This window comes from Zootoca vivipara, chromosome 3, assembly GCF_963506605.1.
Source record: "Zootoca vivipara chromosome 3, rZooViv1.1, whole genome shotgun sequence".
Taxonomy (NCBI): domain Eukaryota; kingdom Metazoa; phylum Chordata; class Lepidosauria; order Squamata; family Lacertidae; genus Zootoca; species Zootoca vivipara.
In genome coordinates, this window is record NC_083278.1 from 23,957,962 (window position 1) to 23,971,595 (window position 13,634).

The following is a 13,634-nucleotide window of genomic DNA, read 5'->3' on the forward strand; positions in this document are numbered from 1 at the left end:
GGAGACATCGGAATTGGCCCACCGTGTCTTTTTTTTAAGCAGTTAAATTTATCTCTATGGTTTCAGGGTTGATACCGCAAATCTCCATCGGGCTGAGGAGCCATAAATATAAAAACAAAAACACATCTACTGTATGAGGTGAAGGAGACCGCCAAATTCCTTAACTTGTGCCTCAGTCACTTACCATATGCGGTAGCTGGATATTAGCTAGACTATGAATTAAAGATTGGCTTAAATTAGCCAATTCGTGAAGGAGCGACTCATTTTGTTGCTCAATTACTTTGTTTTCTTCTTCTATCGTCTTCAGGTTGCTCTCCATGGTGGTAATCTGAAAGGGACAGAATAGTGTACAATGTAACAGGAAGCAGAAGGTCTTTAAAATGACAGGCGGCGGGGGGGGGGGGTGTCTTTAAAATGACAGGGGGGGTGTTATGTCAATTACAGTACAGTATAACACAAAGTTGATCCAGAGTGTCCCTCTATGAGCCAGTGCAGATCCATTTGGTGGGTGCAGTGCCTTTTTTTGCTGTTCTATAGCTCATCCAACCTTCCAGAGCAGATTTCAGGGAGCAAAAAAACGCTCAGGAGGAAGGAAGAATCAGCGACATTCCTTTTCCAGCCTCTTCCTCTGGTTTGTGTCTTGTGAGCAGTGTTCCATTTATGGGTCATTCCACATCAAAAAGGGGAAAAAAAAGGGTTTTGTCACCAGCCATCTCAGATTTTGATGAAACTTGGTGTACACCCTTCCCTTATGGTTGAAAGAAACCCCCTAAATCCCCCCCCCATCTCAAATGGTTTTACCGTAATTTTATAGCACTTGAAGTTTCATGTAAAATTTCAAAGAGATCTGATCACTGGTTAGGGGGGGGGGAGGAGAGAAATGCACACAAGGGTATCTTGTGCTGAGGGTCTCAAGAGGGACAGACAACAGAGATTTAACGAAACTTTGAAGTGCTATAAAAATTAAAACCATTTGAGATAGAGGGGGGAAATTTAAGGGAGTTTCTTTCAACCATAAGGGAAGGGTATACACCAAATTTCATCAACACCTCAGACAAGAGGGTGACATGACCTCGTTGAAATGATGTGGAATGACCCTTATGGAAACACTGAATGTTCTGCCAAGTCTCCTGGGCTTGATGTCTCACAATAAAAAATAATATCACTGCCTACCACATGCCATCATTCCTAAATCATGCCTCTACCACATACCATCCTCTGGGGAAAAAAATAAATCATGCAAATTGATCCCTGGCCTTACAATGGATTAGTCCATGTCCATTTTTATCTGTAGAAAACTACACTTATTGAACAATTTATACAAACTAAGAACAGATGGAAATAGATATTAAGCAGCAGCCAATGACCTGATACTCAGGGTAAAACTAGATATGACTTTAAGCTTATTTTTAAACACATGCTTGCAACCTCCTTGCATCCCTCCACCCTGGATCAGGGTTCCTTTTGCACCCCCATTTTCCCTCCAACAATTGCCTCCCTTAAACTGCTTAAAAATCAGAACTAATAGCCACCTTGAGGCAGGAGACCATTTTTTGCAAAGGAAAATGGAGGTGGGGGAATGGTTAAATCGCCTCTTCCCCTGCAGTGCAATCCAGATTCAAGTTCGGGGCACCGCAGTTACTTTTTAGGAGAAAAGGAACATGGCCAGTTGCGATTCAAAACAGTACTTAACGTCATGGATAGTTTGCTCCTTTGCACAATGTAGCATCTAGTGTTCCTGAGCAGAAAGCTTGGACCATTGATTTCTGGTGATCTGCCTTTACTCTCCCCTCCAGCTATCTTCCATATATAAGAGAGGAAAAGCTGTACATATTCATTTAGAACAAAATCCTTCTTTAACCTGATGGTTTTGATTATGATTTCGGAGGGAAAATGTTTGCGGCTGCCATGCTAGGGAAGCAGTACCAAATCATGGTTTTCTAACCTCCCATATGATTTTTAACTAATTAACACAATAAGGAAAAATTGGGAGAATGAAAATAAAATATTCCCACAGAGTACAACTAGTCTACTTATTTATCTTAATCTAGTCATGTAAAAAGCCATTGGATATAGGACTTTATAAAACTGTTACCTGAGTTCGGAGTTTTATCATATCAGCTTCCATCTGGGAGTTGGATTCATTTAGTTCCTTTATTTCTTCATCTAACTGTTTAATTTCTTCATCATTTTCTATACCTATGCAATTAAAAAAAAGATACTGTATATTAAAATATAGTTGTTATAAATCTGAGTTAAGCAACTGAGCCATTTCACTGTTCGAAGTTAAGGTCAGAATGATTGCATCTCACGGGATATTCCATTTCAAGCAATGCCTTCCACAAGCTAAGGTAAGAACATTTTCAGGGGAACCAAGACAGTAGGAATCTACCCACTGGCAAAGTAACCACATGTGGAAGATTCTATATGGCTTAATGGTCCTCAGCTCTCTCCCCTGTTGCCCAGGCCCTGTGAAGGGACACTGGAGGGAGTGCCAGGTCTCTGTATACTCTCCACATTTTCATCCTATCCAACCTGTTAAAAAAGGCATGTAGTATATACCGTATTTTTCTCTGTATAAGACGCCCCCATGTAAAGACGACCTCTATTTTTTTGAGCCCAAAATTAAGAAATAAATATTTTAAACACCAAACAGAACTTTGATATTTTATCAAATACTCAAAACACTGGTATATTTAGTACCGTATATTTAAACAGCAAACAGTGAGGCAAGCTGTGTGATGCCGGCTGCTCCTAACCCACCTGTGTGTTGCACTTTTGTCTCAGTATTTACGGTATGTACCATATTTACTCCACGAGCGCCGACAGATGCGAACGCCGACCGAGGAGCTGCGACTGCCAGAGCTGCCTGAGTGAGTGCACTTGGGGAATGGGGGGGGGTCTAGGTAGCCTGGTAGGGAACCGGGTGGAAGGGACAATGTCCGGAGTGGGGGCTGCTGGGGGAGGGAGTACCAGACCAGGGTTTGTTGTGAGGCCGATAGTGAGGGGAGGCTGGGGGAAAAGAATATGGATGGCGGCATGTATTTATCTATATATTTAATTGCAACATTCCATGTATAAGACGACCCCCAATTTTAAACTTAAGAAATTTGGGGGGAAATATCGTCTTATACTCGGAAAAATACAGTGGTACCCCACAAGACGAATGCCTCACACAACGAAAAACTTGCAAGACGAAAGCGTCTTGCGATTTTTATGGTGACTTGCAAGACAAATTTTTCTATGGCCGTGCTTCACAAGATGATTTTTTTTCTAAAGCCACAGCGCCACCTAGTGGATATACAGTGGAAATACAGTGGTGCCTCGCAAGATGACGTTTTCACAATACGACACGACTCGCGGTACGAATTAATTTAGTCTTGCAAGGTACCACTGTATGGTAAGTAGCTTGCAAGGCACAGAAAGGAAGAACTGGATGGTGGTATGGAAAGCATGTACAGACCCTCCCAACATCCCACTGCGCCATCTGCATGCATAAGTGGAGGAAAGGGAGAAAACAGGGCAAATATCCAGCCCAGCTGTGAACCTTGGCATTCCCATGGTGGAAAAGTCCTTCCACATTCTAAATTTCAACACACTAGTTCAATCCTTCAACCACAACTTCTATTTGAGCCCATTCACTTGAGTAACAGAGTTTGAACTGTGCCCAATGAACTGTGGCATTAAATTCATATTTCCTTTTAATGTGCACTTTTTAGAAAATGCAGACTGTAACCATTGGCTGGGGGTGGGAGGGGTGGGGAGATGACTGGAATCACTGAAGGTGGGGAGGACGAATCTGACCCTCCTCACAAGCTCCTGATGAAAACCACTTCCCCACAGATGCTATTTGAATTTGGGGGGGTGGGTGGGTTTGGGACGGGGCTCTCCATTAGCATCAACAGCTAAGTTTTATTTTTTCTTGAGATATTTGTTCTTGTCTTTCTTTTATATGAATGATATGTAAGGTTACTGAATTGTTGTTAGACCTATCGGTTCTTTTTGCTCATCCATAGCTTTTTGGCATAGTTTTGGGTAAAAAGGCAGGGTAAAAACGATGACAATAAAATTGATAAAAGTATCCAAGTTTCATCATAATGCCAGATGAAGCGATTAGATTATATGAGCTTTTCTGCCCATACATAGTATAACGGAGCAGATTAAATACCCATGCCAAATGTATAAGTTGAGTTAAAGACAACGGGATATTGTGGGAATTTTAGACTTAATGATGGTAATGTGGTATTTCAAAATGTGGCCAGCCAGCCATACTAGATTTGGGGACCCTCTTCGTCAGTCTGATGAATGAGGCTCCATACTGGAAGGAGAGAATCTGGTGATTCTGAGTGCCTAAAGAACTTTGAGCCAAGGCTGCACTGCTTTGCAAACTTTCCTTGGAGTAAGATGCAATTAATTCAGAGGGACATGCTTATGAGTAAATGCATACGATTGTGCTTCACATGAGCTTTCTGCTTTACAATGGCAGCACAAATCACAGCATAGGTGTTCTTTGAAGCGTGTTCAGAAGCTGATGGTGTAGCGGCAGCAGCAGCAAAATCACCTCAGTGTCTTACACTGTAGCCTGGTGGCACTTTCTAGAAGGACTCCAAGATTGTGTTCAGAAAGACTCCTTTGTAATACCATAGTGAGTAAATTATTCTCACAGTGAGAAAGTGAAGTAAACAGTGATAGCTGTGTCTCATTTAATCCACAACAATTAACTATTTACCATTGCTAGCCCTCTGCTTTATTGTAAGCATTTGTTCTCCCGACAGCTTTGCTCTCTTCATTGCCGACGTAGCTCTGGGGCATCCTGATAGACTGTAGACAATAAGTGAGGAAAGAATTATTAATTGTAATAAGTCACGGATGTTCAGTACGTCAGCTAAATCTACTATGGAAACAGAGTTACAGGGAAGTCTCTCTCGACTGCCATTGGTAAGGTGCTGGCTTCTGAAAGAGAAGAGGAACTGTTCTCAGACAAGAAGAGGAAAAATGTAAGACTTAAAAATGAAAAAAAAGCAAACACTAGTTCCTTTTGTACACCATGGTGTGTCCCTCTTCTCTTTGTCTAATTGGCTGATGTTGCAATAACTTCATTCACTGCCTAAAAACACTGAAAGGTAGAAGAATGCTAGTTTTTCACTAAACAAACAAGGAGAATGGTGCCCATACATTTGCCTCATATACAACGGGTAAAGACTTATTTTTATAAAGAAAGCTGTGACTCTGGGGATTATAGTTCAGCTGCAAGGCAGATGCCCACATTCATTTGTCTTGGAACCTAGTTTTTCTTACCACATGACAAGAATATGCATTTCATATAAACCCAGTTTTAATAAATCAGAGTCGTTATAGTTAGAACACACACACACCTTTTTGCAACAAATTTTCCCCACGGCAATGAAACCTATATTTATCATTCTTATTTAAACTACCTTGAAGGAATAAATATGGATTTATAGCTTGTATCTTATCCCAAATAAGTGATACGCACTCTATTTTAAGCTTGAGGGATTTGAGCTGATTTAATTTCATTAGCAGGTTCAAATACAAATGGAGAAGCATTTCCTACCATTGTGTAACAATAGGGCAGTTCCCGAAAAGTTTGTCACAAGTTCTAGACGAGTTCTAAACAAAAATTATATAACCATTCCACATTTACAGAATAGTATTAGGGGAATTTTGCTGGTTAGGAATTTCACTGCAGGGGGTTGGGCTACTTCTGACTCTACAGTTCTGTGATTCTATGAAATATATTAGTAAGGGTATGCCGAGAGAACATGGCACAAAGTATAAACCAAATTAGAGTTTTAATAGGTTTTTTACAGTGTTATTTTTCTAGAAAAAGAGGTGTCAGAACCCACCATGTATAGTATATATATTTACTGTATATATATTGTGGGGCAGACTGGAGAGAAGGCACCCGAAGCCAGTCATAGAGTTTGCTTTGCCCCTCCAAGTATTCATCTGGGAAATGGTTTGGCAGGGCTGGCCGAAGAAATTTTGCAAATCACCACTGGCAATGGAACAGTGTCCTCCCCTACACTTGAGGGCAGTAAGCAAGGTTATGGGGTGCATACACAGATCCCTCACTATCTAATAAATCAGGCACAGGCAAACTCGGCCCTCCAGATGTTTTGGGACTACAACTCCCAACATCCCTAGCTAACAGGGCCAGTGGTCAGGGATGATGGGGGTTGTAGTCCAAAACATCTGGAGGGCCGAGTTTGCCTATGACTGTACTAAATGAAGCGCCCACTTCATTTTTACTAATGGCGGGGTTGGTCCCACAGTCTGGTTAGAAGCACAAACCTTGGGGACTTGGCCTTTGGTTCAAAGCCTTTGGTACTGGTGGGCAGGGGAAAGGGAGACACTCCAACCTGCTATTCCTGGATGAATAATCTACTAAATAAACCCAGAACAGAGATGGTAGTCTGAGTGCACCGAAGGGAATGAGAGCTTGTGGGCCTTGGGGACATCTAACTTTACCCTTTAAGGACAGGAACTTGCAGGAATGGGGCTATTTTCATGGAAGCTACTTTGCATGAATCTTTTGGTTCCAGGATCCTAGTAAGAGAAAGTTTGGGGCATTGGGAGTGGGTGGGTTGACCAAAACAAAGAATAGAGAGAAACAGATAGGTTAAGGTGAAAGATGACAACTGGATTGAATGACACAGTTCTAGGTGAGCTGGTGGCCATCAAATTTTTAGCCAGTTCACTGTGTAGATAGCAAAATCACAGAATCATGGCCCATCTGATTTCTTGTATTTCTTGCTTTATTAATATGCTGTTAACTGCTTTGGAAGTCTTTGGGCCAAAAAACACAAAATGAATGAACCACAACGTAACATGTTTTCCCCATGTTTTTAATCTTAGTTTGGCTTATACTGTTGAATTGTAAGTTTGGGAACTATGGTGGGTTTGATAGTGACTGCTATCTACTGTTAAGATAAGACTGACTGGGTGTGTGGAATCTAACTTTTGAGTTGTCCCTCACTTTCTTGAGACTATAATCTTAGCACACACTTGCAACTTCTGAGATGTGGGGGAAAGACATGCCTTGCATGCATGTTTTCAATGTTATTAAAGGCAAGTTATATTATGGAGAAAAGTGAAGGAATAGAAAAGGAAAGCAAGCTAGTTTGCTTAAACTATTTTTTGCTTTGACGTTTGTACTGATATTTTCTAAAATATTGCTCACAAAAACAAAGCTGGGCCAATTTAAAGCCTGGGTGAGGTTCACAAATTTAAATCCAATTTTTTTTAAAAAAATGAGTGTATGAGACTGACTACTAAGAAGACAGGGCTCAGATTAGATTCAGAATCTAATCTTAAACTATCTTTAACCATCACAATTTCCTATATTATATGAATGCAAAGATTAGTCACAATATATTAAGGAGATCTTCCATTTTTTACATGTTATTTTGTTTCCTCAGGCACTAGAGGCCGGTCATAATAATTAGTCTGGTGGAATATAATAAGGATATAGATTTATAGGCAGACTTCATTTCTGTTTATAGTGCTTTAGGGCATAAAATGCCAGCTAGTGAAGATAAATCAGATCTTATTTGCTTTACTCATAGGCCAGATTACTCAACTGTCACTTCTATAGTTCATCATCTGAAGGAAAGTTGGTTACTGTTTGGTGGAATACACTATAATGGAATTTAGTCTCATAATCATGCATAGTGCTTGAGTCTGAAATGGACTAAGGATTCAATCCTGTCACCAGTTGAATGTCGATAACTAACAACGAATGAGCAACTGCATGACTTCAGTCTCATGCTTATTTGAGCTCTTTCACAAGAGGGGTTGGAATCTCCATCCCGCAGGCCAGTCATGGCTCACCAAGGTGTCCATGTTGAGCCGTGAACCAATTTCCTCCAAGTGGTGAAATCAGTTGCTGGGTGCAGGGTCAATTCTTCACCAGCATGTTGCCTCAGCATGTGAGCATTGCAGCTTGCAGGGCTGCACTCTGACTCTCTGATCACTAGCTGGCAGGTAAAGGTAAAGGACCCCTGGATGGTTAAGTCCAGTCAAAGGCGACTATGGGGTGTGGCACTCATCTTGCTTCAGGCCCAGGTAGCCAGTGTTTCTCCACAGACAGCTTTCTGCATCATGTGGCTAGCATGACTAAACCGCTTCTGGTGCACAGAGGACCATGACGAGTGCCTGCTTTTGAGGCTAGCGCTACTGAGCTCATTTCTAGGTTTATGCCACCAGCTTCTCTAACTGTTTATTTTTCATGCTGCAAAATAAACTTGGGACTATTTTGTTACAAATTTCAGAAGAAGAATCTACCCTCTGTTTTTCATCACTTGTGGCTCTGACATGTTATGCTAATTATTAACACCCCAGAACTAACTCCACACGCAAATAACTTCTTAACAAAACCGTTACATACTTGAAAGAGATGTGTAGCTGAGGTGAAGAGCTTGGGCTATATCTACTCTTCCAACAAAAATGGTCTGAGAATGGTAGCATGTGGAGTGCTACCCCCTAATCATCAAACTACAATTTTATGTGAAGAAGAAGCCTGTTAAATCTGCAGTGTAAATTCATTCAACTTAATAGGAGGACACCGTTATAAACATGAGGAGAGGCTGTTTCTCAAATGAAGAAAATATTATTAGTGCAGAATATATGTGGAATAAATGTGAGGCTAGTTTCGTGCAAAGAGAGATGAAAAGAAAGCATTTAGTCTGAACAAAATTTTAAAATAAATAGACTTTGGTGCACAAGGAATTAAAAGCAAAACGTGTTTAACTCCCCAAAGTCACTCATTGTTCTAAAATAATTCCATCCAAGAGAAGCAGTGTTTCATCAGATTATTTGTTGGTTGTATAGGATAATATGCATAATCTCACATAAGATAGCTTTTCCTTACTCACTCCTGAATCACAGATACTACCGGTAGATTACAAGTGGGATTAGTCTGTAATCCTGCTATGGTACGCTCTCTCTCTCTCTCATGTGCTTTATTTTAAAAGCATTCTAATGCCTAATAAAACTTAAGTTGGTTTTCACAAAGACATACTAATTTATAGTTCTGCCTACTCTGGAAGAAACATTCACATGGCTGGCACAAGGTTTAAGAATCCAGGTGAGCTAAATTGTTCCTTTCCTTTGTCTGAACGCGTTATCTACAAACCCCACAGATTGTGAAAATATTTATTCTGCAGGCTGATATACATGTCATATGCCTAACTCATAAAGCTGTCCAACACAACAGCTCAGAACTCAACAACACACCAGGTGGCAACAACAACAAGAAAAAGAGTTTTGATTTGATATCCCGCTTTATCACTACCCTAAGGAGTTTCAAAGCGGCTAACAATCTCCTTTCCCTTCCTCCCCCACAACAAACACTCTGTGAGGTGAGTGGGGCTGAGAGACTTCAAAGAAGTGTGACTAGCTCAACAATGACAGGCTTTCCCAGCCTTTGTCATAGAGTTTTAGTCTTGTTTTAAATGCATTTGCTGCTTTCGTGCTTTTAACTGTTTTCCATTATCTATTGCATTTCTCACCTTGAGATGGTGGTTTAGAAGGTGATTAATAAATTAATTGTAATAAGAATAAGAGTAATGGTGTTACTGTCTGGCTCCAGTCTTGGGTCTCTGAAAGGGAGGTCTATCTAGGCTGAAGTACTACAGAAATTGCAGTGGTATGCAAGCCCAGGATATGATATGTAAAGGAAGTATGCTCCATAGCACTTACGTAGGTATGATCTATTGACTTCGGCTGGTATGCTTCCATGCCATAACCATATACAGGAGCAAACTAGGCAGTATACTATGTGGTTCATTGGAATAGAAATTTATCGTTTTTTTATATATATCTTTAATAACAAAATTTCTATTCCATAGCATAAGAACTCTTCAGGAATGATAGACCTATTCTGATTCTCCTCTGCCCACCCAGCCTTTTCCTGCGTATGGAGGCAGAACAGGACAGGTTTGTTTCGGCTAATTCTGATTTGTTCCAGCTCATTCCGCATTAAGTAATACATTTAGAAGTGTGCCTGTTTAATAGGCTTTTCTTTCCTAAGGGATTTCTCTACCCCCCTCTCCCTAAAGATAATCTACTTTCTATAATCAACAGCCAACAAGTTTTGAAACTGCACATTGGCATCACCATCAGGACAACACCAATTAGCTACCACTAATTGTTCTACAGCAGCACCTTCAGTAAAAGGGCTAGTTAACGTAGGTAAAATATTCCCCCCCTTTCAATTCTTTTTTTCTCTCTCTTCAGAGTTCTCGGGTTAAGGCATGTTTGAAGAGCATCTTTGCTAACTTTGGACAGGTGAACCACGGGCACACTATGTTCTGCTAGCAAAAAACTTACAAAAACCATGCAGGTTTGTGTTTGGAGATGGCACAGATTAGAAGATCTAGTTGAGTTTAGGCAAATCTAAACTGCAGATTCTCTAATAAAATCAACATAAGACTAAAACTAGCTGCCTTGAAAGTTTATCAAATAAAATCCAAAGATTGGCACACGGTACTTATTTGTTAATTTGTCTTAAGAAAACAATATTGGGGTCGAATCATTATTATAAGATTGATAGGCTCTTCAAGAGTGTTATAAACATGAGCTAGGTAGTTCTATCTAGCTTCATACCTAAGAAATCTTGGTTGACTCTTTTTTCACAGAATAACGTGTTAAAATTAATTTAAAGAGACTTGCACACCAACGGAGAGCTTATTTCAAATAAGGTAGTTAGATAGGGGGAAAAACCCTCTGCAGTTACTTACCTCCTATGTGTAAGAAAACTACCACTGACATGTCCTGAACCATCACATCCTGGGGTCGGACATGACATACCTTCCGTCTTCACTGACTTCCAAGAAAACTGGGAGCCATTCAAGTACCCATCCTTTTGCCTTTTAGTAGCTAGAGGGCATCCTGATGCACTACGGTGAGATGCATATTTCCCGGTTATATGACCCTGACCGTCACAACCAGGAACTGGGCATCTGGATAGCAGATAGATGAAATAAACTTTATTGTCTTGCCATCATATACCTGGCAGCCTCTACAACAAAGTCAAAATAAATCTCACATAAAAAAAGAACAACCATGCTTCATGGCTTAAAAGAAAAGGCAAACAACAACAACAACAAAACCCCACCAAGAACACCAACAGGAAATGCAACATAAACAAAAAGATGCTAATGGAATTGGGAACATTCTGCTAACAAGCTCTGTGTAAATGTAATGTAATGTCAACACAGTGCGATATGGTAACTGCCAATCTAGCAAACTTTTGTTACTGTTCAGGTCTGCACATAACACTAAGACATGTTTGTTTAAGAAACCATGAATTAACCATAAATTGTTCCACAGATTACCGAAGGAACTTTGGCTTATTTCCCCAAAGTTTGGTCTGATTTCCAGCTCCTCTTCCCTTGTGTGTTTGTAACACGGTGAATGTTGTGGAGTGGGGTGGCCAAACAAACCACTGCTAAGGAAAGGTGCTAGTTTCACACAGAGCGCCAAGCCATAAATGAAATAAACCAAGGTTTGTCAGTCAAGAACAAACCAAGGCTTCTTAATGTGGTTAGTTGGCAGTAAATAAGCCATAGTTAAGTTGCTGGAATAGGGGGACCCAGGTGGCGCTGTGGTTAAACCACTGAGCCTAGGGCTTGCTGATCAGAAGGTCGGCGGTTCGAATCCCTGTGACGGGGTGAGCTCCCGTTGCTCGGTCCCAGCTCCTGCCAACCTAGCAGTTCGAAAGCATGTCAAAATGCAAGTAGATAAATAGGAACCGCTACAGCGGGAAGGTAAACAGCGTTTCCATGTGCTGCTCTGGTTTGCCAGAAGCAGCTTTGTCATGCTGGCCACATGACCTGGAAGCTATACGCCGGCTCCCTCGGCCAATAATGCGAGATGAGCGCGCAACCCCAGAGTCGGTCACGACTGGACCTAATGGTCAGGGGTCCCTTTACCTTTACCTTTAAGTTGCTGGAATAGAATGCTAAGCCATAATTTAATAAACCATCATTTACTAAAGCATGGCGTAGTGTTATGTGCAAAACCAGATTTGCGCCTCCCTGGGTGAGAAACAGTGAACGTGCTTGTTAGCGATAAGATCCCAGACTTTTCATGCAGACTTTGCCAACTGCTTTTCTAAAATAGGGAAGTCTTAAATTTAGTATTTGGTACCCAGGAGTTGTGATTAGAACTGAATGTTCTGTGCAGGTTTGGCTCTGCTTTTGTTATTACGAAACAGATACCAAAAACAAAAAACAAAAAACCGTATGTTTCTCATTGTATATTCAATTGCCCCTTGAAATGGCAGCTTAAAAAAATTCATGTCTGGTGCGGGGGGTAGGCAATGATCCTAGAGAGCCATACAATATTACAGAAAACCTCAAAGAGCTGGGGAGGCAAATGGTATGCTGTACATACAAAGAAAGCAGCTGTGTTGCACAGCTGCCCTGCTGTTGCCTATAGGAAGAGAAAGCATCCATATGCTCTCCTCAAATTTCTCCCACGGCTAGACACAGAAAATCTGTGAGTGCCCGAGACTCTAGATTATAGATGGGCAACAGACTCACATGTGCATATTCTTGATCAAAAGCACAATGTGTCCACCAGCTTCTAGTTAATTTGTTCATTGTCTTCAGTAGAAGTATTTGGTCAGATGTTGATTGAATACTATGAAAGCTGCATTTAATTCAAATCTTTCCAGGCACATCTATATATACATATGTGTGTGTGTTTGTATGTATGTATATGTGTGTGAATATATATGAGTAGGGGTGTGTGTGTGTGTGTGTGTGTGTGTGTGTGTGAATGCTGCATATATGAAGTCATACAGATTTAAAAACGAACTTGAATGTAGAAGTGTCTTATTGTCATTCAAATATGTATCCAAGAAGAAAACAGGCAGACGAGATAGCTGAGCATGTTCATAAGAAGTTGACTAGATTCATGCTTACCTAATTGGCTCTTGATCTTCCTTGTCTTCTTTGCTTTGTACTATCCTGATCCCACTTTTCTTTGCTCGTGGACAACCAGAAAGACTGAATGAAAGAAATCATTTCAAGACTGAACACCTTAATTCTAAAAAAAAATTCTCTTAAGTGTCCTAGAGAATTAAACTTTCTGCAAATGTTACTTGCAGACGACATCCTTCCTGCATTGACTTTAGCAGTTCTATTCACTCCACAAGAGGGAGCCCATGAACCATGATTTCCTTCTCACTGTGAAATGAAATTGCCTTCCAGGACCCTTGGAAGACAAGGACAACTGTGCATTAAATCTCTTGTTAATAGTATCTCCAGCTACGACACTGATGGGCTTCAGAAGAATGTGTCAAGAAAGTCAGAAAGCTATGTGTAATTTATGGCCGAGGGAGAAGGGAAAGGTAAAACAGAGAGGCAAGTGGTGAATGAATCATTTAAAGAAGACACAAAAACCTTTTCAATTTCCTTTCCCCACATTATATTATTTATTAACACATGGGGGACACCATTCTGTTTTCTATAGTGGAACTGGAGGTTGTGATGCATTCCTTCTTTCTTATGAAGAATTTGAAACTTTACGGCTGGTACTTGATGCAAATTGTATTGATCACAATATCAAGACTAGAATGTGGCCTCTCATTTTCAAGCAGGAGT

At 40.6% G+C, this 13,634-nt stretch overlaps 1 protein-coding gene across 2 annotated transcripts in view; it reads right to left on the reverse strand.

Annotated features, from left to right (window-relative positions):
• The window catches only part of MYT1L (myelin transcription factor 1 like), a 104,518-nt gene that overhangs the window by 294 nt on the left and 90,590 nt on the right, over window positions 1-13,634 (reverse strand). For both annotated transcript variants that reach the window (XM_060272462.1, XM_035109921.2), the window contains exons 16-20: window positions 12,954-13,037; window positions 10,764-10,985; window positions 4,730-4,821; window positions 2,096-2,199; window positions 185-328 (exon numbers count right to left, since the gene is read on the reverse strand). In XM_060272462.1, the coding sequence (XP_060128445.1) occupies window positions 185-328; window positions 2,096-2,199; window positions 4,730-4,821; window positions 10,764-10,985; window positions 12,954-13,037 (646 nt within the window). The remainder of the gene's footprint in view (window positions 1-184; window positions 329-2,095; window positions 2,200-4,729; window positions 4,822-10,763; window positions 10,986-12,953; window positions 13,038-13,634) is intronic.